Raw genomic sequence first — 27,540 nt, 5'->3', positions numbered from 1 at the left:
TACAGTAGAGCGTGACTTCACTCTTGTCATATCTCTTTGTATAGTCAATGATACTATTCTCATTCATTCTATAGAATTCACATGTTTTAATTTGCTTATTTGAAGCAATTTCACAAACAGTGTCCTCAAGTGTCGAATCACATTCCCTCACAGCCAAATAAAAATCAGTGGGCTTATAATCATAGCACCCATTGTCTTCACAACGATGACGTAGAAACAATAATCTTTGGTTGTACTAACAGATGAAACGATGACCCATTTTTTCCTCCGAGAATCGTCAAAAACCACGACGACACCGATCTTATAGCACTAGATTAAAATTGCGGTTAGGATTATTTCCGATCATACCGAGATATGTACTCTCCCACTGATTACATTTATCATAATGGCAATTGGAGCATAGATGCCCTCTAGGGTGAGATTCACATATCTCTTCAAGACATGAAATACAACCTTTAGTTTTTACTGCATATCCTCTCTGCAGTTTACACGGCTTGCATAATCTATACTTTTCATCATACTCATCAATCATTGTACAATTCTCACATGATGACCAGCTGCCCAGTGTGTACATACATAGTGTACATGTATGGAACATTTTGTCATGTGTTGTCACTCTCACTGCCACAACGAAACTGGACTAGCAACAACAAAAATTGTCTGAGAGAGAGAGAGAGGATTAAATAATCCTTGCCCTCCATCTTTCTTCTGAAAAAAGTCCTAAAATTCTAAACTAATTTTTAAAAGCATATCCAAATTATAATTTGGCCGTGTTGTGATCAATATAACATTGAATTGTGTAAATGCGTTTGTACCACGACTTAGAAGCTTCATACAGTAGTCTAATGATGCAAAACCATTTTTCATTATATCAACAAGAATACCCCGAGAAAATATTGTACGTTGAACTGATAAATTTAGAAAATCTTCATCTAGAACCATATGTTTTTCAAAAATAGCCAGATTCTTCATGACTCGCTCTTTCTAGAATACATCTATTTTTTTAGAGTCTCAAATCCCTCACAACCTGATACGGACTAACCAGAATTTCTCTACTCTTAAAAATATACGCTAGTCTACTATAGAAAGAAAAAAATACCATTGATTTAGAAACCATTTTATTGAACATAATTACAATAATAATGACTGATGCATTTTATTCTCATCAATATATTTCGATAGGACATCTAATGCTGACCGAAGTCGATTTATATGGAGAATATTCACTTCTCCAGAAAAACATAACTGCTCTTCATGTTTAAATTTGCCTAATGATATCACGTATCTTGTATACATAGTCTCCCATTTAAGGCATAGTCTACAACCAATGGTTATTTCCCTAACCACATTGGGTAGTCGTATATCATTTCCGCTGTTGTCGGCTCCATCATGTATCTCCAATAATATAAATGCACTATTCATTTTTCTCTACTAATATCTTCTCAAATAAATTATTCTCTTTAAATGCAATTCTCATACTAATATGAAGTGTAAAGAAAACTATTCCTTTTATTCAAATCCCAATCACCAATCAAGTTATACTCACTCTCTTTGAAAAGGTGTAATGTCTTGTAGAAGTATTACCTATATGCATGGGGATAGTCACTCTCTTTGAAAAGGTGTAGAGGCGTACGCAAATAACATAAAGATTCCTAGGGGCGCACGCAAAACCAGACGAAGCATACTACTGTCATTAAGCTGTATTCAGGAGAGCCAAAGAATCAATTCCGTCAGTGGTGAGGGAGGTAACAAAAAGCTGGCAAAGGCGGTTTTTTGCTACCCTGTCAATGACAAGAAAAAGTTATTTGAATTAATAAGCAGTGAGAGCTTGGTGTCTTAGGTTTCACATGGTTTGAAATCCTGGTTTCGATCCAGCACGCAAGGAGTCCCAAATGTTCTGGTGTGTTACAATTTCGAGGAATCTGTTTCCAACACGCTTGGAACCCATAAGATTATAGCGCTTTAAAGTTTTGCAGGGTTTAACTCGGAGAACCTGAAAACGATTTTTGTCGAACCCACTCAAAACACGCTTCAAACCTAGTGCCTAAAACACAACTAATGTCGACTCATCCTGTTTGAAAGTGTTGCCAAGCATGTCAAGAAAATAAAACAACACTCTTTTCCTTCCATGGAACGGCTGTCGGATCAACAGTAGATCTGCGTTCACAGAATCAGTGTTTAAAGACATCGTAGCGCAGTAAAAAATACCCTGCCTTCTGAATACCACCCTGAATCTTCTGAATACCACCCGAAGGCACTTTGATAATAATGTTATGCCAACATGGTGATAGGAAACCAAAAATAGAAAGATGAATGAGGAAGAGCTGAATACTTGACTGGAATTAAAGTTCCAGCCGTCATCGAAGTCTATCCAGCACCACCATTTTCATCAGGACTTGAATGTATCTTCTAGTGCCCAACCAGTCCTCTGCTGATTACAATAGGCTCAAAAGACAGTGAAGTGTGAAGGTATCTTTCCACGTATTAGGAGGGCGATGTCAAGTGCAAGAACATTGTATGCGATCCTCGAAACCTATCTTGTATATTTTGAAATTTCTATATTTAAATGAATAGATGATTTTGAGGTAATTTTTAAACTAATAATCTGGATCTAAGCATCCTATTGTATTTTTGGCTGTGTGCACCTGATCGCAAGAGAGAAAAAGAACTTTCTTTATTGCTGCCGAACTAATCTATATGATTAGGAAGTATTAAAACAAATACATTTTCTACGTTTAGACAATTTTTTGTCGGAATTGTCATGCAAAGGATACTGCTAGTTTCACATTCAAGTGCAAATATTGACTAAGTCGTTTACAAAAATGCTTCTCGAACTTCCATCAAACAGTTCGTCGTAACGAAATGGGAATAAGGAATGACTCAGCTCAATAGTAACCAAAACTATGAAAAAAAACAACAACAGAACTTTGATAACAACAGATGCATCAAAAGAATTCAATTCTTATGCTGATTCCAAATATATAAAGTTGATTAGGCCTAAGTCCACTGCTACCCATCAACAGTTACGATCCTGAGAAAATTTGCCCAATTTTACGAAAAAGGGAGGAAACACCCCCAAAAGCCAAGTGGTTTTAGTGAAAATCATACCCTTTGATTCAGCATATCAGAGAATCCTGCTGTAGAAATTTCCTATATGCAAAAATGTGGAATTTTACACTTTTTGCCAGAAAAAAAAAATCATGGATGCGGTGTTAATTTTTTTTTTCCACGATGATCGTATCGAACCATTTATCCTAGAAGATCGGGAGAGGGCTTCTTTGATCAGCATCAGAAGTTCTGGTGCCCTTTTTAAGTGACCAATTGTAGGGAAACTAGCCCCCCTTCTCTGCCCCCTTTTCCCTCAAAGACATCCGATCAAAATATTATCCGATTAAGATAGCCATTTGATTAAGTATAGTTCCAATAAAGGTCCAATAACTAAGCATTTGGTTATGACATGACCCCCATAGTCCATGGGGAAAGTGCTGTAATTTACGCAGTTTGTCCATTGTTCACATATAGTATTTGTTATGGGGAAGTATACGGATTTTTTTTTTTGGGGGGGGGGCTATTTTCTGCGGGTGGGGGATTTTCCTCTGGTAGAATTTGTGGGGAGGAAATTCTCCGTGGGGAATTTTCCGTTGGAAGTTTTACATGAAGAAGAGAGGGTGATATTCTGGCATGCTTTGAAAAAGGACCAGAAATTAAGTAAAAAAACAAAACGCTTTTCAACTGAAAGTAAGGAGCAACGTTAAAACTTAAAACGAACAGAAATTATTCCGTATATAAGGGGGGACGCTAGAGTTTGACTTTTTGTCACAATTCTTTAAGAAAGACTACTCAAACACTAAGTCCGTCGCATTTGAATGAAAAGTATTAGCGTAAAGAATGAGAGTTGAGGAAGGTACAGCCATCCCCCCTCATTTACGGGAAAAATCTATTTGTTTTTAGTTTTTATCTTGCTAATTGCTTTCAGTTGAAAAAAACCTGTTTTTTATGTTTAATCAGAGATCAAAATCAATGGTTTCCTTCTGGGAAGTTGGACTCTTGTCACTCACGTGGAAAAATAATGATCACAATGCAGGTTTATGCAAAACAAAGCCATATACAATTTTTGTTCTTCTTTCATAAGAAGAACCTTCTTGCAGAGCCTCTTATTCCGAATATGAAATCAGGGATCAGAGTGGGGAAATTCCTATACCAATAATTTGATTCCGTTACAGATCAAATCCATTTTCGGTTTTCTTGTGAAGAGTTGTACTCTACTACTTCTATGGAAGGTTTATGTGATCATAGGCAGCGGGCTAGCGCTGCCTAAGTAAAGAACGTTGTGGGCACAGTGTGTTTTTTTTCTCTTGAGCCGGGCACTTCGTATCGAAGGAGTTGTCGTAGAAACTTCGAAAAGAGCTCATTAGATTGGAAATTGGAGGGGTTAGTGCCCTTTTTAATAGTCGAAAGTGATTGGAGGGCAACTAGCCCCCCCCCCACGTCCATCATTTCCTCAAACATATCCAATCAAACTTTTTAGGTAGCCATTTTGTTCAACGTAGTTGATTTCTAGATAGAAATAATGTTTTTGAGGAGGACACTCCCCCCCAGCCCTCGGGGCAAGGGTTATAAGTTATGCCCTGGGGGCCTATAAGAATGATGTTGGCACAATGTACTATGTATTATTTTTTCCTTTAGAGCAGGGCACTTCATATGGAAGGGGTCGTCGTAAAAACTTCAAAAGGGGCTCATTCGATTGGAAATTGAGAGTTCTAGTGTCCTTTTTAATAGTCGAAAGTGATTGGAGGGCAACTAGCCCCCCCCCGCGTCCATCATTCCCCCAAACACACCCAATCAAAATTTTGAGATACCCATTTTGTTCAACGTAGTTGATTTCAATATGGAAAATATGTTTTTGAGGAGGTAACTCCCCCACAACCCTCGGGGCAAGGGTTTTAAGTTATGCCCTGGGGGCATATAAGGTTTTTATAGAAGGCGTTGTCGTAGAAACTTCAAAAGAGGCTCATTCGATTGGAAATTCGAAGGGCTATCACCCTTTTTAATAATCGAAAGTGATCGGAGGGCAACTAGCCCCCCCCCCCCCACGACCATCATTCCCCCAAACACATACTATCAAAGTTTTGAGATAGCCATTTATTTCAGCGTAGTTGATTTCCAGATAGAAAATATGTTTTTGAGGAGGACACTTCCCCACAACCCTCGGGGCAAGGGTTTTAAGTTATACTCTGGGGTTATATAAGGTTTTTATAGAAGGTGTTGTCGTAGAAACTTCAAAAATAAGCTCATTCGATTGGAAAAAGGGCTAGTGCCGTTTTTAATAGTCGAAAGTTATTGCAGGGCAACTAGCCCCCCCCCACGCCCATCATTCCCCCAAACACATCCAATCAAAATTTTGAGATATTCATTTATTTCAGCGTAGTTGATTTCAAGATATAAAATATTTTTTTGTGGAGGACACTTCCCCACAACCCTCGGGGCAAGGGTTTTAAGTTATGCCCTGGGGGCATATAAGGTTCTTATAAGTTATGGCAAGGGTTATAAGTTATGCCCTGGGGGCATATAAGGTTCATATAGAAGGCGTTGTCGGAAACTTCAAAAAAGGCTCATTCGATTGGAAATTCAAAGGGCTAGTGCCCTTTTTAATAGTCGAAGGTGATTGGAGGGCAACTAGCCCCCCTTCCCACGCCCATCATTTCCCTAAACACATCCAATAAAAATTTGAGATAGCCATTTTGTTCAGCGTAGTTGTTTTCTAGATAGAAAATATTTTTTTGAGAAGGACACTCCCCCACAACCCTAGGGGCAAGGGTTTTAAGTTATGCCCTGGGGCATATAAGGTTTTTATAGAAGGTGTATTCATAGAAACTTCAAAACATGCTCATTCGATTGGAAATTCGAAGGGCTAGTACCCTTTTTAATAGTCGAAAGTTATTGGAGGGCAACTGCCCCCCCCACGCCCATCGTTCCCCCAAACACATCCAATCAAAATTTTGAGATAGCTATTTATTTCAGCGTAGTTGATTTCCAGATAGAAATTATGTTTTTGAGGTGGACACTCCCCCACAACCCTCAGGGCAAGGGTTTTAAGTTATGTCCTGGGGCATATAAGGTTTTTATAGAAGGCGTTGTCGTATAAACTTCGAAAAAGGATCATTCGATTGGAAATTCAAAGGGTTAGTGCCCTTTTTTAATAGTCGAAAGAGATTGGAGGGCAACTAGCCCCCCCCCCACGCCCATCATTTCCTCAAACATATCCAATCAAAATTTTGAGATAGCCACTTTGTTCAACTTAGTTGATTTCCAGATAGAAAATATCTCTTTGAGGAGGAAACTCCCTACAAACCCTCAGTGTAAACGTTTTAAGTTATTTCCCTAGGACATATAAGGTTTTTAGAGAACGTGTAGTTTTTGACGTATCCAAAAAGACTAATTCAATTGGTAATTCAAAGGTCTAACTCACTTTTTAGTAGGTAAAAGTGAAAGGAGGAAACCTAGCCCCCCCCCACGCCCATCATTTCCCCAAACACGTCCAATCAAAATTTTGAGATAGCCATTTATTTCAGCGTAGTTGATTTCCAGATAGAAAATATGTTTTGAGGAGGACACTCCCCCACAACCCTCAGGGCAAGGGTTTTAAGTTATGCCCTGGGGGCATATAAGGTTTTTATAGAAGGCGCTGTCGTAAAAACTTCAAAAAAGGCTCATTTCATTGGAAATTCAAAGGGCTAGTGCCCTTTTTAATATTCGAAAGTGATTGGAGGGCACCTAGCCCCCCCCCCAAAGCCCATCATTTCCCCAATCACATCCAATCAAAATTTTTAGATTGCCATTTTGTTCAGCGTAGTTGATTTCCTGATAGAAAATATGTTCTTTTATAGTGTTTTTATTCTCTTCGTCTGTTTTGCTGAGGACGGCCCTTGGATATAGGGTCGAAATATTCATTTAAAGTTGCGTTCCACTGTCTTGTATAAAACAATTTCCCTGTTGTTCTTCTTATTTGTTTATGATGGAAAGGCAGTGTGGTCTTCGTCGCTATTTGTAACACATCCAATAACAATTTTGAGATAGCTATTTTGTTCAGCGTAGTTGATTTCCAGATAGAAAATATATTTTTGAGGAGGACTGTCCCCCACAACCCTCAGGGCAAGGGTTATAAATTATGCCCTGGGGGCATATAAGGTTTTCATAGAAGGCGTCGCCGTAGCAACTTAAAAAAGGCTCATTCGATTGGAAATTCAAAGGGCTAGAGCCCTTTTTAAGAGTCGAAAGTGATAGGAGGGCAACTAACCCCCCCACACCCGCCATTTCCCGACACATGTCTAATCTAAATTTTGGGATAACCATTATGTTCAGCGTAGTTGATTTCGAGATAGAAATTATGTTTTTGAGGAGGACACTCCCTCACAGCCCTCGAGGCACAGGTTGAACTTTATGCACAGGAGGTATATAAGGTTTTTATAGAAGGTGTTGTCTTAGAAACTTCTAAAAAGGCTCATTCTATTGGAAATTCAAAGGGCTAGTGCCTTTTTTAATAGTCGAAAGTTATTGGAGGGTAACTAGCCCTCCCCCCTCCCCACGTTCATCATTCCCCCAAACACGTCCAATCAAAATTTTGAGATAGCCGTTTTGTTCAGCGTAGTTGATTTCCAGATAGAAAATATGTTTTTGAGGAGAATACTCCGCCACAGCCCTCAGGGCAAGGGTTTTAAGTTATGCCCTGGGGGGGGGCATATAAGGTTTTTAAAGAGGGCGTTGTCGTAGAAACTTCAAAAAAAGCTCATTCGATTGGAAATTCAAAGGTCTAGCGCCCTTTTTAATAGTCGAAAGTGATTGGAGGGCAACTAGCCTCCTCCCAACGCCCACCATTCCCCCAAACACATCCAATAAAAATTTTGATTTAGCCATTTTGTTCAGCGTAGTTTTTTTCCAAATAGAAAATATATTTTTGAGGTGGACACTCTCCCAAATCCCTCAGGGAAAAGGTTTTAAGCTATTACCTGGGGTCATATAAGGTTTTTATAGAAGACGTTGTCGTAGAAACTTCAAAACAGACTCATTCGATTGTAAATTCAAAGGGCTAGTATCCTTTTTGATAGTCGAAAGTTATTGGAGGGCAACTAGCCTTCCCCCCCGCCCCCACGCCCATCATTTTCCCGAACACATCCCATCAAAATTTTGAGATAGCCATTTGTTTCAGCGTAGTTGATTTCCAGATAGATAATATCTTTTTGAGGAGGACACTCCCCCACAACCCTCGGGGCAAGTGTTTTAAGTTATTCCCTGGGGGCATATAAGGTTATTATAGAAGGTATTGTTGTAGAAACTTCCAAAAAAGGCTCATTTGATTGGAAATACAAAGGGCTAGTACCCTTTTTAATAGTCAAAAATTATTGGAGGGCAAATAGCCCCCCCACCGCCCATCTTTCCCCCCAACACATCCAATCAAACTTTTGAGATAGCCATTTTGTTCAGCGTAGTTGATTTCCAGATAGAAAATATGTTTTTTTCAGGTGGATACTCCCCCACAGCCCTCAGGGCAAGGGTTGTAAGTTATGCCCTGGGGGCATATAAGGTTTTTATAGAAAGCGTTTTCGTAGAAACTTCAGGAAAGGATCATTCGACTGGAAATTCAAAGGGCTAGTGCCCTTTCTAATCGTCGAAAGTGATCGGAGGGCAACTATCCCCCCCCCTACGCCCCTCATTCCCTTCAAACACATCCAATAACAATTTTGAGTTATAAGTTATGCCCTGGGGGCATAGAAGGTGTTATCGTCTAAACTTCAAAAAATGCTCATTCGATTGAAAATTCAAAGGGCTAGTGCCCTTTTTAATAGTCGAAAGTGATTGGAGGGCAACTAGCCCCCTATGTAAACTATGTAACTAAAAGTAACTAAAAGGCCAACTAGCCTTTTATGTAAATCTTTGTTCTAGAAACTTGTAAAAGGGCTCATTCTATCGAAATTTAAAGGGATAGTACCCTTTTTAATTGTCGAAAGTGATTAGTGATATTTTTTGTTGTTGTTGTTGTTTAGACCATTGCACTTCGTATCGAAGGAGTTGTCGTGGGAACTTCGAAAGGGGCTCATTCGATTGAAAATAGAAAGGGCTGATGCCCTTTTTAATAGTCAAAAGTTATTGGAGGGCAACTAATCCCCCTTCAACGTCCACCTTCCTATTTGCCTATTATGTTTAAAAACTAAATGTTACCTTAAGATTAAATCAAAATGCACTGTGATAATGCTAATTCCCAATAAGGCATCTCAGCAGTATCCCAAGAACGACTGAGGGTATCATGTCCAAACTTTCGGGGCTACTTCTGCTCTTAAAATTTAACCAAATCAAAATAGCGTTAGTGTTCCCCCACAACCCTCAGGGCAAGGGTTTTAAGTTATGTCCTGGGGCATATAAGGTTTTTATAGAAGGCGTTGTCGTATAAACTTCGAAAAAGGATCATTCGATTGGAAATTCAAAGGGTTAGTGCCCTTTTTTAATAGTCGAAAGAGATTGGTGGGCAACTAGCCCCCCCCCCCCGCCCTTCATTTCCTCAAACATATCCAATCAAAATTTTGAGATAGCCACTTTGTTCAGCGTAGTTGATTTCCCGATATAAAATATATTTTTGAGGAGGAAAAACCCCTAAAACCCTCAGGGCCAGGATTGTAAGTTATACCCTGAGGGAATATCTGGTTTCCGTAGAACGTATTATTATTGAAATAGCACGAAAGGCTCAATCGATTGGAAATGCAGAGCGCTTACGCTCGTTTTGATAGTTAAAAGTGACTGGAGGGCAACTAGCCCCCCCCACGCCCATCATTCCCTCAAACACATCAAATCAAAATTTTGAGATAGCTATTTATTTCAGCGTAGTTGATTTCCAGATAGAAAATATGTTTTGAGGAGGACACTCCCCACAACCCTCAGGGCAAGGGTTTTAAGTTATTCCCTGGGGGCATATAAGGTTCTTATAGAGTGTTGTCATAGAGACTTCAAAAAAGTCTCATTTCATTGGAAATTCAAAGGGCTAGTGCCCTTTTTAATAGTCGAAAGTGATTGGAGGGCTACTAGCCCCCCCCCCCAACGCCCATCATTTCCACAATCACATCCAATCAAAATTTTTAGATTGCCATTTTGTTCAGCGTAGTTGATTTCCTGATAGAAAATATGTTATTTTATAGTGTTTTTATTCTCTTCGTCTGTTTTGCTGAGGACGGCCCTTGGATATAGGGTCGAAATATTCATTTAAAGTTGCGTTCCACTGTCTTGTATAAAACAATTTCCCTGTTGTTCTTCTTATTTGTTTATGATGGAAAGGCAGTGTGGTCTTCGTCGCTATTTGTAACACATCCAATAACAATTTTGAGATAGCCATTTTGTTCAGCGTAGTTGATTTCCAGAAAGAAAATATCTTTTTGAGGAGGACAGTCCCCCATAACCCTCGGGGCAAGGGTTTAAGTTATGCCCTGGGGGCATATAAGGTTTTCATAGAAGGTATTGTCGTAGAAACTTAAAAAAGGCTCATTCGATTGAAAATTCAAAGGGCTAGTGCCCTTTTTAATAGTTGAAAGTGATAGGAGGGCAACTAGCCCCCTCCCACGCCCAGCATTCCCCCAAACACATCCAATCAAAATTTTGAGATAGCCATTTTGTTCAGCGTAGTTGATTTCCTGATAGAAAATATGTTTTTGAGGAGGATCCTCCCTCATAACCCTCGGGGCAAGGGTTGAAATGTATGCCCTAGAGGCATGCAAGGTTTTTCTAGAAGGTGTTGTAGTAGAAACTTCAAAAAAGGCTCATTCTATTGTAAATTCAAAGGGCTAGTGCCCTTTTTAATAGTTGAAAGTGATTGCAGGGTAACTAGCCCCCCCCCCACGTTCATCATTCCCCCAAACACGTCCAATCAAAATTTTGAGATAGCCGTTTTGTTCAGCGTAGTTGATTTCAAGATAGAAAATATGTTTTTGAGGAGGATACTCCGCCACAGCGCTCAGGGCAAGGGTTTTAAGTTATGCCCTGGGGGCAAATAAAGGTTTTTATAGAAGGCGTTGTCGTAGAAACTTCAAAAAAAGCTCATTCGATTGGAAATTCAAAGGGCTAGCGCCCTTTTTAATAGTCGAAAGTGATTGGAGGGCAACTAGCCTCCTCCCAACGCCCACCATTCCCCCAAACATATCCAATAAAAATTTTGATTTAGCCATTTTGTTCAGCGTAGTTTTTTTCCAGATAGAAAATATGTTTTTGAGAAGGATACTCCCCCAGAACCCTCAGGACAAGGCTTTTAAGTTATGACCTAGTGGAAAAGATTGTTTTAGCAGAAAGCGTCGTCGTATAAACTTCAAAACAGGCTCATTCGATTGGAAATTCGAAGAGCTAGTATCCTTTTTTATAGTCGAAAGTGATTGGAGGGCAACTAGCCTTCCCCCCCGCCCCCACGCCCATCATTTTCCCGAACACATCCAATCAAACTTTTGAAATGGCTATTTGTTTCAGCGTAGTTGATTTCTATATAGATAATATGTTTTGAGGAGGACACTCCCCCACAACCCTCAGGGCACGGGTTTTAAGTTTTGCCCCGGGGGCATATAAGGTTATTATAGAAGGTGGTGTCATAGAAACATCCAAAAAAGGCTCATTTGATTAGAAATTCAAAGGGCTAGTGCCCTTTTTAATAGTCGAAAGTTATTGGAGGGCAAATAGCCCCCCCACCGCCCATCTTTCCCCCAAACACATCCAATCAAACTTTTGAGATAGCCATTTTGTTCAGCGTAGTTGATTTCCAGATAGAAAATATGTTTTTTCAGGTGGACACTCCCCCACTGCCCCCAGGGCAAGGGTTTTAAGTTATGCCCTGGGGGCATATAAGGTTTTTATAGAAGGCGTTGTCGTAGAAACTTCAAAAAAGGCTCATTCGATTGGAAATTCAAAGGGCTAGTACCCTTTTTAATAGTCAAAAGTGATTGGAGGGCAACTAGCCCCCCCCCCCTACGCCCATCATTCCCTTCAAACACATCCAATAACAATTTTGAGTTATAAGTTATGCCCTGGGGGCATAGAAGGTGTTATCGTCTAAACTTCAAAAAAGGCTCATTCGATTGGAAATTCAAAGGGCTAGTGCCCTTTTTAATAGTCGAAAGTGATTGGAGGGCAACTAGCCCCCTATGTAAACTATGTAACTAAAAGTAACTAAAAGGCCAACTAGCCTTTTATGTAAATCTTTGTTCTAGAAACTTGTAAAAGGGCTCATTCTATCGAAATTTAAAGGGATAGTACCCTTTTTAATAGTCGAAAGTGATTAGTGATATTTTTTGTTGTTGCTGTTGTTTAGACCATTGCACTTCGTATCGAAGGAGTCGTCGTGGGAACTTCGAAAGCGGCTCATTCGATTGAAAATAGAAAGGGCTGATGCCCTTTTAAATAGTCGAAAGTGATTGGAGGGCAAATAATCCCCCTTCCACTCCCACCCTCCCATTTGCCTATTATGTTTAAAAACTAAATGTTGCCTTAAGATTAAATCAAAATGCACTGTGATAATGCTAATTCCCAATAAGGCATCTCAGCAGTATCCCAAGAACGACTGAGGGTATCATGTCCAAACTTTTGGGGCTATTTCTGCTCTTAAAATCTAATCAAATCAAAATAGCGTTAGTGTATCCAAGCTGTCAAAGAAAGTAAAAAAATTTTTTTTGCGAATTGTATCAAGTTATTCATTTCATGTCAATTTGAGGAGGTATGAAACTACATTAAACAGTAATATTTGTGTCCAGATTTCTTAAAGGGTGTATGTTGTTATAAATTGCTGAACGGTTTTCTTCGGAATAAAAATAGCAGGCCAAACTATAAAGTCTTGAAAAACGAAAAGATTTAAAGTGTTATTTTCTTTTTCCCCGAAAAGACTATGTCAATATGAGACGAACAGAAATTAATTAAAAAACTTTTTCCACAAAATAAGTTTTTCAAAGAAAAGTAAAGAACTCCATTAAACAAAAAATGAGCAAAAATAAAATCAAATGATCTACCAAGCATGAAGGACAAGTTTGAACTTAAAGAAAAAAAAAATAAGTGCACCCACTTTTATCTTGCGATGTGTGTCATATCGTCTTTACCGGCTACTGCATATATTTAGCTAAGTTCCCTAATATTTATTTAGGGCATGAGCACTAATTCTTTTTCATGATTAATATTATTTTTCGTATGCTTGAACTGTTTTTCCACGAGACATGATAGTTTTCATATTCAGTGAATTGTTTAAATATCGCTTGTGGTTTTACATGTACTTTAATTGCAGGTGATGCGGGACATAACATCTGCCATTAAACCTGATAGCGGAGCAGTTCGGAAGGTGTTTTCTCTGGCTGGTCATCAGGTAAATTCAAATTATTTGAAGTGCTGCTTGCAAAAAGTTATTTAGTCGAAAAAGCAACAAGTGAATTTCCGAGTCTTTGACTAGGACTCGGGTCTTTGTTTGAGTTTCAATATTCGGGCCTTTGGCCGTGTTTGAACCACGAAAACTAGTTTTTTCTGGGCATAGTATTATAACCTTTTTGAAAACTGTTTTTTTTTTGGAGAATCATCTCTTGGGTGCAGCTCTGAGTGTGTATTTTGTTGACAAAAGGCCGGTTATTTGAGCTGAAACACTTGAAAAGAAGTCTTATTGACTACATTTATACAATTCTTCTTACTAGTTCAAGTTCAAGTTCTTTATTAATCAATAAAAAAAATTTTTGACAAAACTATCAAATTAATTACCCACAGTGAGAATAACTCGTGTGTGGGTTTATATACACTCAACAATAAATAACAAATACTATCTCCAGATACCGTAATAAAAAGATTGCTCTTCAACTCTCCGTACGGTAACAACAAACAAAATCCGCAAAAAATCAAAGTAACCAAATAAATAAAATGAAATGAGGAGTATCCACCCCAAAAAATTAATCAAATTAATAATTAGTAACTAAATGATTCATTAATCTAATTTTATTATTAACTAACGAATTATTCAAATCAATAAAACTATGAAATGTATTCCAATTATATATAAGACTATGCCTTGGTGAAAAACGGGACCTTTCAGATTTTAATCAAGCCTGACGGACTACATAACTGTCACGGGTCCAATATGCATGCAAAACCTGAATATCATCCTGAAAAAAATTATTATGCAAATAAAAATACTCAGGAAAAAGACCTTGAACGTGTTTAATCATATAAAGAGCAGAATGGAAAGAAGAGAAAAGATCGAGTGGAAGGATATTTCAAATTTGATACATACTTTTTGTTGACGATTTACATGGGTAAGAAAACGGGCTAGGCAGGAAATTTTTCAATAGACGCAGAGCTTTATTTTGTTGCCTCTGAAGAGGAAGAATATGAGCTTTAAAAGTATTCAAAAAAATAATGGGACAGTAATTTATATATGAATGCACTAGAGAATGATAAAGAGATTTCAGGGCAAAAAACGGCAGAACAAATTTCAGATGATTCATCATTCCAATATTTCTTGCCAGTTTCATTCAAAGATAAATTGCATGGCTTTTAAATGGTAAACTTGAATCCAGTATTATCCCGAGATATTTAATATCATCAACTCTTTCAATTTCAATGGGTAGGCTTTGAATATTAATCATCATAATTTCCGGTGCTGTTTTCCCAGTACGAGAAAAGATGATGTATTTTGTCTTAGTACAATTAATAGTCAATTTATTTCTCGAAAACAATAAGAGAAGCCTCGACAGTGCTGATTCCAACCTAAGCTTCAACGATCTAGAGTCGGGGCTGCTGACACTGCATGCCGTGTCATCGGCGAATAATATGTTAAGGCCAATATCATTGATGCTATTACTGATATCATTAACATAGATAAGAAATAGGAGTGGACCCAAAATAGAGCCTTGTGGGACTCCGACTGACTGAGATTGAGATACTGATGAGGAAGAAGTGTCACCTCCGTCTACATACTGATTTCGGTTTTTTAGGTAAGACATTACTAAGTCATTAACTGGGCCTCTTATGCCGCAGTTATCAAGTTTAGTATGAAATATTTTATGGGAAATCGTATCAAATGCCTTTTTAATGTCAATAAAAATTGTAGCAGGAATATCACCATTGTCGAAGGTGTCATGAACAAACTGAGTCATTGCCATAATCGCATGCTCAGTAGCATGAGACTTCCGGAACCCAAATTGCATCGGACTAAAAAATTTAGATCTCATTAGAAAGCTGACTATACGGTTATATAGGCACTTTTCAAGCAATTTCCCAAAAGTAGACAGGATCGAAATCCGCCGAGAGTTTGTTGGGTTCTTTGGGTCTCCTCCTTTATACAAAGAGATAATTCTTACAGACTTGAAACAAGAAGGAAATCTTCCGGTTTTAAAACAGAGGTTGAACACATGGGAAAGCGGGTTTACAATATTTGGTGCTATGCACTTAATCAGATTAGTCAATTACCCATCGGTCCCTTGCGAAGATCCATTCTTAAAAAGGTTTGTTGTAAGTAAAAGTTCATCTGGGGTTACAGGAGTAAGAAAAATGGAGAAACTGAGAGACGGGGGTAGATATGATTGAAAGTCCTCTCCAGTTTCATTATCCAGATGATGTGCCAGGTTGTTCCCAGCAGTTGACGCGGTTTCCTCGCCAATTTTTGCAAAGTGTATATTTAATGCATTGATAACTTCCACTTTCCCAATAGCCAGTTTAGTTCCATCTTCAGCAATTAATTCATCAGGAAGATCATGGGTCTTATGTTTTCCTAAGCACTTATTAATTATTTCTCATGTCTTCTTGGGGGACCCTTCTGCTTCAACAAATGCTTCGGTGAAGTAATGACTTTTTGCTGATCTTAAAATTTTTGTTAAATAATTTTAGTATCTTCGAAATTCAGCTAATTTAACTTCATATGGATGCATTAAGTATGCCTTATATAATAGATTTTTATTTTTTATTGATACCAGCAATCCAGGAGATATCCAAGGCTTAATCGGCTTTATACTATTTCTTCTTGATATTTGACGGAGAGGAAAGCATTATTGAAACAACCTTTAAACTGATTCACAAAACAGTCAGCAGCATAATCAGGGTCTGAACATTCTAAACAAGAAGAAAGTCACCTGAAGAAAGCAATACTGTAAGTTTACTTAAGTAGTTTCTAGTTGTCCTCCTCATTTTTTTTTTTTTAGTAGGCCTATTAAACTCTGTAATCAAGTGAAAGTCGGTCACAAGCATCAAATGGTCTGAAAAATCTTCAATAACCACATCACTAGACTTAAGTTCCAGATTCGTAAACAAATTATCAATAAGGGAAGCAGAATCTTTCGTTATTCTTGTTGGGACTCCATAAGCTGGTAAGAGACCACCGGATAAGCAAACTGATAACAAGTCAGCCCCGTCTGAAGATATTCTGTGGAAATTACCACTTGAATTATTAGAATTATATAAATCAATATTAAAGTCACCCATAAAAACTATTTTTGGATACTTTTTCGAGGCAATAAGCACAAGATCATCAAGAAGTTCCATGAATCTTGAAGCAGGAGAACTTGGAGGCCGGTAAAAAACACAACACAAAATTTTCATACCATTTACATCTATTTTAACTGCCAAAAATTCAAACGCCATTTCAAGATATAGGTGATCAAATTCACTCACCAGATCTGACTGAATTGTTGATTTAATGAAATAACCTAACCCTCCCTGTTTTTTATCAATCCGATTCTTATGAAAAAAAGCATAATCCTGTTTATTAATAAATGTCTTTGTCGAATCATTTTGAAATGTTTCACAAGAGGCGAACACATCTATATTATGATGAGAAATAAACAGGGATATTTGATCAAAAATATTTAGTAACCCGCAACAGTTCAAAAATGCCATTCTAAAATTAGAGCCTTTATTTAAAACATGGGTGGGGAGTAGATATTTATTTTTTGGGATAGAATGAACCATCACATCAAAAACATCATCATCATTGCATAAATTCTCAAATATTTTACCTAAATCAAGGGGGTGCTCCTCAAAATTACGAATTCTATTATCCATTATCTCGATGCTGGGTATACTTATTGACAAAAAGTGACTTACCAACCATACGGAGAGTTAAAGGAGATACAATTGTAACCAGAACTTCATCTGAAAGAGACAAACATAAACAAAAAGCTAGAACTTTATAACATGAAAACCTTATATAAGAAAAATCAGGAATAGTGTAGCACAAAGTAAAGAAATTAAATATAACAGTTTTTATAAAAAAAAAAAACAAAGTAAGAAAAAAACAAATAATAATCATTATGATACTTTTGCGAACGGGCCTCCAAAAATAAGATAATCATGATCCTCAAACGATCATAAATTATCAAATAACTTTACAACCAGACCACTAAACACAAAATAACAAAATACTCCACAAAATCATATAAATCAACACTCAGATTACTACCATCCAATTCAGTTATTGATCAGCTCTCTCCCATATCACCGAACAATTTTTTTTTATCTCAAGCCATACGTGGGTTCCTTTATTTTTAACCCGAGAAGCAAAAATCATTCCAGACTCCTTCATCTCTTTTGCTTTAGTGAGGAATCCTGTGCGTAAAGTGTTAAGTGCTGGAGGAAGGTCCGTGCGAATTCTTATTCCAGAGCCCTTAAGCTTGGATACGTTTTGCATAACTAAATACGCTTCAGCTTCATTCTTGAGCCTAATTAGCACTGGATTAACTGCCGGTTTACGTGTCTGACTTTGATTACGGTGTCTATTCGTTATATTAACAGTTTTTCCACCTAAGCGGTAACATTTGTTAATTGACAAAGATGACTCAATTTTTAAGGTATTCTTAAGTAGATCTTTCACGTGAGCTTCAAGGGATTGATTTGGATTAATATCCGTCGGTAAGTCGTGTATGATCAAGTTTGAACTTCTTTCTTTCACTTCAATTTGTTGCATTTTACGCTCGAGCAACAAGTTCTTCTGCTTTTTCTCTTACCGTAACCTTTCTAATTCGGCTTTTTTTCTATCTCTTTCTAAAGCCTCATTCTTTAACTCCTGTATTTCAGAAGACAAATTGTTAACTGCAGTTATTAAATCAGCCTGCTTACTAAGTACTCGGTATAATTTTTCGTTTTGGAGCTAATTAGCTTGGTCTAAATTGACTTGAGTTACTGTAATCTTCATTATATAATTTTGCGATATGCCCTAAAACAATTTTTTTTTTTTTTTTTAAACATCATTAAACGATAATGAAGCGAAAGAGGGGTGATCTACTACCCCCCGGTAAAACCAAATAACGTTTTTTTTAAAGAAAAATTTATTTTAAATCAACTAGAGTTTAGGTATTCAGTAATTGCATAATTCTAATCCTTTCATTCACTCAAATGTTTTTCAATTAGGATAGCTATCTATTTCATATTTTGGTCTTCACAGTACAGGAGCTAGATTCATACTGGAGCTGATTCATACTAGATTCATACTATGAGCAGGCTTGTCACCATGAGACATCGGTGGCATGACTTCGAGTTGTTGACCCTGCCAATTGCATCTCCAGTTCTGCTTCTTGTAATTTCAGTTCTATGCCTCAATACTACAAAGCATTACACAAGCATAATCTCTTGTGTCATTCAAACTAAACATATTAATAAACTGCTTTCTAAATTTTAACAAGCTTAATATACCCCTTTCCCTCCATCACCTTCCTCTAATATCATGTTTAAAACTTGCCCTTATAAATGAAATCGCGACTCTTCAACCTACATAGTCTATCATGCAATTTGAGGTCAAGTTTCCTATTTTGCACCAATCTCTTCCAATTTTTTTAATTTTGTTGTGAGGATCACAGTTGATGCTATACCGAAAATGATCCCAAGAATCTGTTAGTTTTCCCCTAAGATTCTTTTTAGCTATTTTTAAGTATGTGTATTCCTTTGAATGGGATATAAGCCATGCAAATATTATTGTTTTGCTGGGCATTATTACGCTAAAACTATCTAATATCAGTGAATTTCCCAAGTAGTTAGTTCCTCCTGGGTCATTGTATGGCGCGTAGGGCATCCATAGATGTTTCGCAAAAATCTATTTAACCGACTAGTCCCTTTCCCAGTCGATCCTGCAGCAGCTGGGGTTGAACATCAGGACCCGTATTACCAAACAGAGATCAATCCTGCGTGCTTACCACAAAATAACGAATGAATGCCGGAGAAAATGAGGGAATCATTAATTACCAAAATAAAATTATTAGTCTGAAGTCGTTCTTACACCCCATATGGTTCAACCATTTTAGTTAATTTTTACCTTTTAAATTAAGATAATTTAATTGAAGAATTTAATCCAACATAAGCTACGAAATCTAGCCTCTTCAAAAGAATCTGTGCCAGTTATCATTAAAGTTTTGATAAATAGAGGGTTAGATATTTTCTCTGAAATTGAGTGCTGGGAGTTAGATTAACTCTCGCTTCTAACCGATTTTTTTTTATTTAAGTAGTCTGGATTGCTTCTTCCTAACTACTTCCAATTCATTCTTCCGAAGTCATTATAGCAGGCACGTACGAACTCTGCTCAAACTCCTGGAGAATCGAATTAACATATTATGCCTCGTGATAAAATTCCAAGTGCTATAGTTCCGGGATAATGTAAATTCGCTTGTGCGAACTAAGCAAAATTTGAGACAAAACGCCATATGAAACTCAGCAGTTCCGAATAAACAGGAAAGTATTCAGCCGAGTCACTTGTGTTTTTGTTCAAGGCTTTAAAGAAAGGAGGCAAAAATAAAACTGATTTTTCTAACAAGTAGATCTTTCGAACGAAAAGTGAATGAATAATCTCTATCGTCAAATGTAAAAAAAAAAAAAAAATCTGTTAGTTATTAAAACAAGACGCAAATAATAATCCTTAAAAATTTAAAATGACTTATGAAAATTAGTGATGGACTATATCAAAATGTGGTCTCAGTGGTGGGTAACTTTTTACGTCATGAAGAGATATTCTGGTACTGTGCCTGTCTAACCTAACATTCTTTCAGCCATGAAGAGTGGTTCTGGCATTTGTTTAAAAGCCCATTGAGGTAATTGCAAGAATATACATTTAACGTACTAGAAATAGAATCTTTTATGCTTTCAATTATTATTACTTTTTGTTCCTACAGGTTACAAGTCTGGAGGACTTTTTCCAAGAAGCAATGATTTTTGTAGCTTATGGAAATGAAAAGCACTGCCTTGAAGACTTTGATCTGACTTTTGATGGTAAGGAGAATTGCTTGATGGCTTTACCGTAATCATTCCTCGATCAAAGTCCTATCTCCTCTCTCTCCTCTCTCCTCTCCTCTCTATCTCTCTTTCTCTTGTATTTTTGTGTTTTATTCATATATATATATATTTTTGTGTTTATCTTTGCATATCTTGTATCTCTCCTGTTGAATTCTTTGTATCAGCAGAAACTTATTGTCTTTTTGTTTGCTGGCTCCATTTTTTTTGTTGCAATATTTGAAACGATATTATGTGACATTTATTTTTACCACACTGAGGCCAATTCCAAGAAATACTAAAATGAGGGCGCAGGATCGACTGGTCCTGTGCATTTTACCATACCTGCCCACAAAGGAGGACGGAGAGGACTCCTTCCCAGGAAAAACACCGTGTATGATTTGTACCATAAAAAATGTTAGCCTACACGACATTTTGCGATTTTAACTGGCATGGGCTAGGGTGGCCTATGATGTCCCTAGATATCAAAGTAAAATCCTTAAAATACAGGAAATTTGCCTAGGCTATAACTTGAAAGCTCTACGTGAGCTCTTGGGGATTGGTTTAAAATATCTTATAGTCGATCTTGTCCACATAGGGGATAGATCCTCCCTCTCGAAAAAAAAGTTTATAGAAGGACCTGCCCTTTTCAGGGGAATGTGAAAGGTTCGAGCCCAAAATAAGAAAAAAGACAATAAACGACATAAGAGCTTTATTATATACTAGATCGCCTCCCTTTTAGAACTTAATCAGACTAATATAGAGGGGTGTATGCATCTTCCATATTCAGCGCAATAGCGTTGAATTTGTAAAGAATGATGGGTCTTCCATATATTTTTCCCCTTATTTTCAGCATGGTTCATGTAGAACGCAGAAAAGTTAGAACGAGCTCATTCTGTCATAATTCTGAGTTCTGTTAAGCTTTTTAAGATCTGGAATAGATTAAAAGCTAACATCCCGCCCCTTCAACGCCCCATTGAGGCTTAAAAAACATTGCACCAAAACCTAAGATGTTAACTTAAACAAACGACTGAAATGCACAAAAAATGTGCCGTTAGGGGCAACATGATTAGTTCAGCCCCTGGAAAAATTATGCAAATAATCAATTTAAAACATAGACTTAATAGATACATTTTAGTAGAAAGGTGGACATGTTTATACTGACTGGTTGCAGAAATTTGAGAGATGGTTCATTCAATCGGAAATTGAAAGTTGTACTTCTCCTTTAAAGACCGAAACCGATTGATGGAAACATGGCACCCGTTTTGACCCTGGGGACACCCACAGCCACTAACAATATTAGATTAGAGTTTAGAGATAGTTTTTTTTAATAAGAAAACCCAAAAGATACGAAAATGTTCCTTTGGAGTGGGGTGAACAATACGTGAGTTGTCCCATGGATTATAGCTCCCAATTAGGAAACTATCCCACATAAAGCAGAAGCTTCATAGGCATATTTTGATAAAAAGTAGGACATGTTATATCTTTTTGAAGTCAGAACCATACAAGTACTTTCAATTGGTATTACTGAAGAGTTCATTCGGCCCGCACCCCCTCAATATCCATCAGTCCCAAATTAGGAAATGTGAGCCTGTTGCATCTCTTTCGACTCACCGTAATTCAGATATTATTTAGGAAATAATGTTAACGATTAAACGTTGATCATTAAAATAATGAAGATCAAAATATAGCTTTTCAAAACCAAAACACATTGAGTACATCTTTCATAAATATAGTGTTAGCTACCAAAAATGGTACTTATCTGACTCTCCTGATCTATTACCATATTAGTGTTCAAAACCAAAGCACGTGGAGTAGCCTGAATGTATACAAATGGTGGGCATGGCACACTTTATGAGCATCGCACCCATGTAAGGATTATCATTCTGTGCGATTTGAGGGCTCATGGGCCTGTTACCCCTCTTCGTCAAACACCTCCTCTCCCCACTCTCGCACATATAGACATTTTGTACTTTTTCGGCTCACGATCAGCTAGATATTATTTTGGGACGGTTTTTACTAATTAAATCCTAATTTTATAAGATTTTTACAACATTACTATCCCACATGAAAAACCTGAGTGTAGATTTCGTAAATGGTGTTTAATTTCCACCAACATTGGTTTTTAAGGATTCTGAAGCTTTTTGACTGTTATATCCGGCTAGGATTGCAATATTGACGTCAAAAATAAAAACGTGCTGATTATATTTTCCAGAAATGGTGTGTGATTTTCGCCGAAATCAATACATAAGTGCTCCTGGGCTTGCTGGTTTTAAATCTGAGGCAAAAGTGAAATATAGAACCCTCGATTAAAAAGAACTTTCAGCACATATTTTAGAAATGGTGTTAGATTCTCACTTATATATTGTAATATATCAGTAAAAAGTCAAAACACATTATATAGGCCACAAATAGTGTTCGATTTCCACCAAAACTAAGTATATAAGGATTTCTGATTGTTTATTACATATCTGAGGTTAGTATTGCAATCAAGAAGTCCAAAACCATTGTGTTAAAAACCATTGTGAATCTTAGTAGGAAATTTCTACTACAAATTTTCCTACCCTAAGCTTCTGAGAAGATCACTAAATAGAAATTCGCTGCAAGTTTGGAACGGGAGAAATAGATGAAGATTCGTGGGTTTTCCGAATGCTGTTTTTTTTCGCGTTTTGTCACTCTGTTTTCTGCTGGATATTATTTTTTTTTCTACTATGTTTGTACTACGTTTTGGCTGTGAAAAACCAGTGGAATCCGTTTTTAACCCCTGTAGATACTATGCCTTATCTGAGAAAGGAAAGCGGATTGGTAATTCCTGACTTTGCCATTGGCCTTGCAGGGTTGGGAAAGTCCGACTTCTTGTCAAAATCTTCTTTTTGTTTAGATACTTAGTTGTGGCCGAGGACAGCTGAAATAAAAGGGTGTTGTCACAAATCATGTTTTTGGCAATTTTTTGGCCCTGTGTGTTTTCCAGTCTTACTTATGTGAAGTAAATATATTGTTAGTACCTTTTTCGGGTAAAATGGGTGGTCTCTAATGCTTGTTTTTTTTTTTTAGTTTTAATTGTTCTTTACTTGTATAATCGTGTTGTTTTCGCGATTTCTACTTCGGCGTCGGTTCTCCCGGTTGAAGACTAAATTAGTGTTTTTCATAGCAGTTTGGTAAATACTGTGCAATATCATTTAAGAAATTTAGTTTTTTTCCTAGCAAAAATAAGACATTGGAGCCCGACGTCTAAAGAACGAAATTTTTTCTGATGTCCGAGATATCTTTTCAATATGCGTTCCAGTATTTCAGTATAGGTCCATTCACAATGAGTTTTATTAGTATGAATGTTTAGCTAGCGCTAATTTGAGCCAATCATAGAATACTCTGTTGGGCTGAAAAATTCTACAAAAATTCGTTATAAGTAAAATCTGGTGAACTGTAAAATCTCATTGTGAATAGGCCTTATCGATTCTGTAAAATTGGATATGATGATATATTTATTTAACAAAAACAGCAATCTACGTACAAAAATCAGTATGATTCATCCAAAACCAAACGGCTGATGTGGGTATAAAAGCGGACAGAGCCAAAAATTTAGGAGTCTAAAAAAGTAGGATTTCAAATTAACTAAAAATAGAAAATAAAATTAGAATTCCATGCTTTATTTTATTTTTGCCAAGTTCGTTCTACAGTTGAAGTTTTTTTTTTCTAGAGCTGAAATCAGTATCCTTATATGGGACCAACAACAGACGTGCTGGATCAGCTGAAAAAAGTCGAAGAATAATATCTGTACAACCTTCACGCGGCAGACAACTAAGTCCTGCAGCCAATGGTGAGTGAGATCTTTAAAGACGAAAGACATCACCTGACCCTTGAAAGTCTATACATGTACTTTAAGGAATGTTTGTCACCTTGGATTACTTTATTTAAATTATTTGAAAATCTTGAGGTTTCTGGGAGGGGCTGAAACCACCCTTGCTTATGTATCTGAATAGCAGTTGAAATCAGGATGTAAATCTGAATAGAGTTGTTAGTGAATATGAATGAAAAGTAGTTCTTTCCCTCCAAGGAAGTGCTGCTCAGTATGATTAAATTGAACATACAAGCGTACAGCTAGTGCGTAAGTTCTACGAGAAGCGATGAGTAATCAGAGGTGGTTTTATGGAGGGGACACTTGCCCTGGTCACAGAAATTTTAGGGGTGCAAAATTTCAAATAAATTATCTAACATGTATAATTATTTTGTAATTTTAAATTTTACTTGTTTTGTGATTTTTTTATTCAAATTTTGTTAAAAAAAGAATTTTTTTTTAATTTGGCCTGAAAATTTTCGGGAGACAGGAGGGCACTAATCAAGATTTTGCCCCGGGTGCAAGAGAGCTCAGAACCACCTCTCTGAGTAAAACTTGTTGATGCCAGCTTGTTTTCCTTGAAATATTGTATTTCTAACTATAAAAATTTTATTAACTTGGATGAGTCATAGCTAGAAGCTTCGTGTGGGCATGAGAGATGTTGAATTATGCAAGCTTATAATTGTTGAATGCTCATTAGAATGTATTTGTATTCCTTCAAAATACTGAAAGTCATCCCATCAAAAGTAACAAGTTAAGAGGGCTTTTAGAAAGTGCTTACTTTCTGTCGAAACAAGAGGAAAAAATCGAATAAAAAATCAAGTATAAGGTCATATCTTGACTTCAGGAGAAAGCTATAAAAATGGGGTTTAGGTATTAAAGCTAATTGAATAGAAATAGACTACTATTACTTTTTGTATATACGAGTACTATGAGAGATAAGATACCGTTGTGAATATTCTGTGAACCCCTCCTCCTCGTAACTCCAAAAATTGTCTACACTGATATTCAAGAGGAAAATCTTTTATGTAAAATATTTATCATTAAGACGAACACTAATGCAATACTAATGTTCTTAGTTATTTTCGAAAAAAATTATAGCAGCACCTTCGTTTTACAAAAAAACTGTTTGTTACGCCCTTGTATCCAAACAGATTACAATCAACGCTGATTTTCTCCTTTTTTTGTATGACGCCGTTGAAAGTGATATCTTCAGTTTTATTGTAAAACTAACTTCATTTCGGTTTAGTGGAGTTTTGGGACCGAGACTTAATGCCTGAATGTGTATTAATACTTTTCATTATTACTATTTTAATTATTTTATTTTTTACGATTATTGTTATGACTTGCACATTACGTAGGTCACACATGCACTCGTGAATTAAGGGATAACATTATTGGTACTATGCCAAATTTTCTATACCACATCCCATGAAGTGTTTCATTTCAAACAGCTTTCATAACGGTAGGGCAGATACGTACTGTTCAAAAAAAAAAAATTCAGTTGATTTTTGGACGACCAACAAAAAGAAAAAAAAGAACAAGCGTATACTCTCTTGTGAGGATTGATGAAAATTAATTTTGTCCCCTTGGCCAAATGTAAGATTTGCTCCCTCCCTCTTGCTCCCTCCCTCTAAAATTTTTTTCCTTGAAGTTTCAAATCGATCCACTAGCTGCAGTAGCGGTTTTAGGTCTCAAAATGGGGGGGGGGGATAAGGTATACCACAGACGTGTATAAATGTAGAATAAAAGAAATTTAATGTCAGATGACAGGATAACTAGGGGGACAGCTGCCCTCCCTGCCCAGACCTAGTACTCTGCCTAGCCGCAGCTAAACTTATTAGGTTTCTATTACTGAATACTTGCTTGATTTCGAGTATTCGTTATATGACGTCACACGATTATTTTCACAGTTGAAGATAAACGATTGGCCGCCGTCCTGGGCAACTACCTTGATAGATATGGTATTATATATATAGATTACTTTTAACGGAGTTAATTGAAACTCGGTCTACATTAAGAAATGAGATCAAAAAAGAATAAGACTTCAAAGAAAAAAGGGTGACTTACAGACTTTGGCACTAGTTCTAATTGAGTCAAACATATAACTCGCACCGATTTATTTAATGCCGATGAAAATCTTAACTGCTTTTTGAAGGATTCGAAGCACCTCTGATCTGTTGCAGTATACCCAAAAGAACAAACAAAGCAACAATTTTGGGGCTAGAGCTGTAATGGATAAGTTATAAATTATCTACTGAGTTTAAATACCAAATTAGTATAACAGCTAGCAAAACTAATTATGTTTACTAGTGGGTCCATTTGATGGACGTATGTAAATGGCTCATCTGCCATTTTTACTTCATATTTAATACATATTTATATATGTATTTTTACATATTAATACATATTTACATTAATACACATTTAATGTGTATTAATCGGTTGGATATATATCGCTATACTTTAAGATAGCTGACTTTAAGATGACTGACTCATTTCTAGAACAGTAATTCAAATAGAGGAATTTAGGCATGTGTGTCATGAGATTAGGAGGTGCCAATTGATGGGGGGAGGGGGTAATTGTCTCCTAGATTAACAAAAGTACCTATTTTGGTATTTTCGTTGAAAATAGCTTTTCTAAGGAAAATCCTCAATTTAAAAAAAGAGGAAAAATTACGAGAAACAAATTTCTCTGTCATGGTGTTCTCGTGACCCAAATTGGAGCAAAAGATTATTAATATATCTATAGCGAAATATAACACGAAAGCAAGTTGATAAAGACAATTTTTTCACTTAAACATTAGTTTTTTTTTTGACTGTTCACATGTAAACACTCGTCAGAACAGAGGCTATTCACTCAAGGCCGTTCCTAAAAATTGCATTTTCCTGCCTTTTTTCCAGTGGCCACACCTCCTATTAATAGATTATTACAATTTGTTGTATCTACGCCCTTTTATTGGAAGTTTGTTGCACAGTTTTGGAATTCTGCGGGGTCAAGACTTGTATTGCGCGCAAGTGAATGATCAGGAATTTTGTCTGGAAAACGGATATTTCCCTCAAAACAAAGATGCTACTAACTGAGCCCATTTTCCACTAGCGATGACGATTTGCTTTCGAGGCAAAAACTTTTGTCAAAGTCTCGCATCTGGTCTCGTAGATTTCCTCTGACGGCAAGAATTGATCGTTTATAAGACGGAAGCCCTAAATGTCTGAATCCTCTTTTGTTTCTTGAGGCATAAACATAATAGTATCTTTAACAGCTTTTTTTTAAAAGCCCTTAGTGCATTCGAACATGATAATGCTGTTTGAACGATTTTTATGGTTATGATCGATAGGATAAAAGACCTCTCTCAAGAAGCCCTTGTTGCTACTTAAAATTCGTGTGGATCTCTCTTATTGGATACTAAATGGTTGAATTTATTTCCTAGTATCCTTGCATCTATAATATTTATCTATAATACTTATACGTA

The 27,540-nt window shown here is 36.8% G+C and overlaps 1 protein-coding gene across 6 annotated transcripts in view; it reads left to right on the top strand.

Annotated features, from left to right (window-relative positions):
- The window catches only part of LOC148948206 (serine/threonine-protein kinase DCLK1), a 177,750-nt gene that overhangs the window by 78,607 nt on the left and 71,603 nt on the right, over nt 1-27,540 (top strand). For all 6 annotated transcript variants that reach the window (XR_016142213.1, XM_089094203.1, XM_089094199.1 and 3 more), the window contains exons 3-5: nt 13,292-13,369; nt 20,136-20,232; nt 23,930-24,049. Coding sequence is in view for 5 of the 6 variants with exons in the window: in XM_089094203.1 (XP_088950329.1) it covers nt 13,292-13,369; nt 20,136-20,232; nt 23,930-24,049 (295 nt within the window). In the remaining variant the exon portion in view is untranslated. The remainder of the gene's footprint in view (nt 1-13,291; nt 13,370-20,135; nt 20,233-23,929; nt 24,050-27,540) is intronic.

Source organism: Artemia sp. Qi Xiang Cuo, chromosome 9, assembly GCF_049724085.1.
Source record: "Artemia sp. Qi Xiang Cuo chromosome 9, ASM4972408v1, whole genome shotgun sequence".
NCBI lineage: Eukaryota > Metazoa > Arthropoda > Branchiopoda > Anostraca > Artemiidae > Artemia > Artemia sp. Qi Xiang Cuo.
Note: the sequence above shows the minus strand (reverse complement) of the source record. Positions and strands in the feature narration are given on the sequence as shown.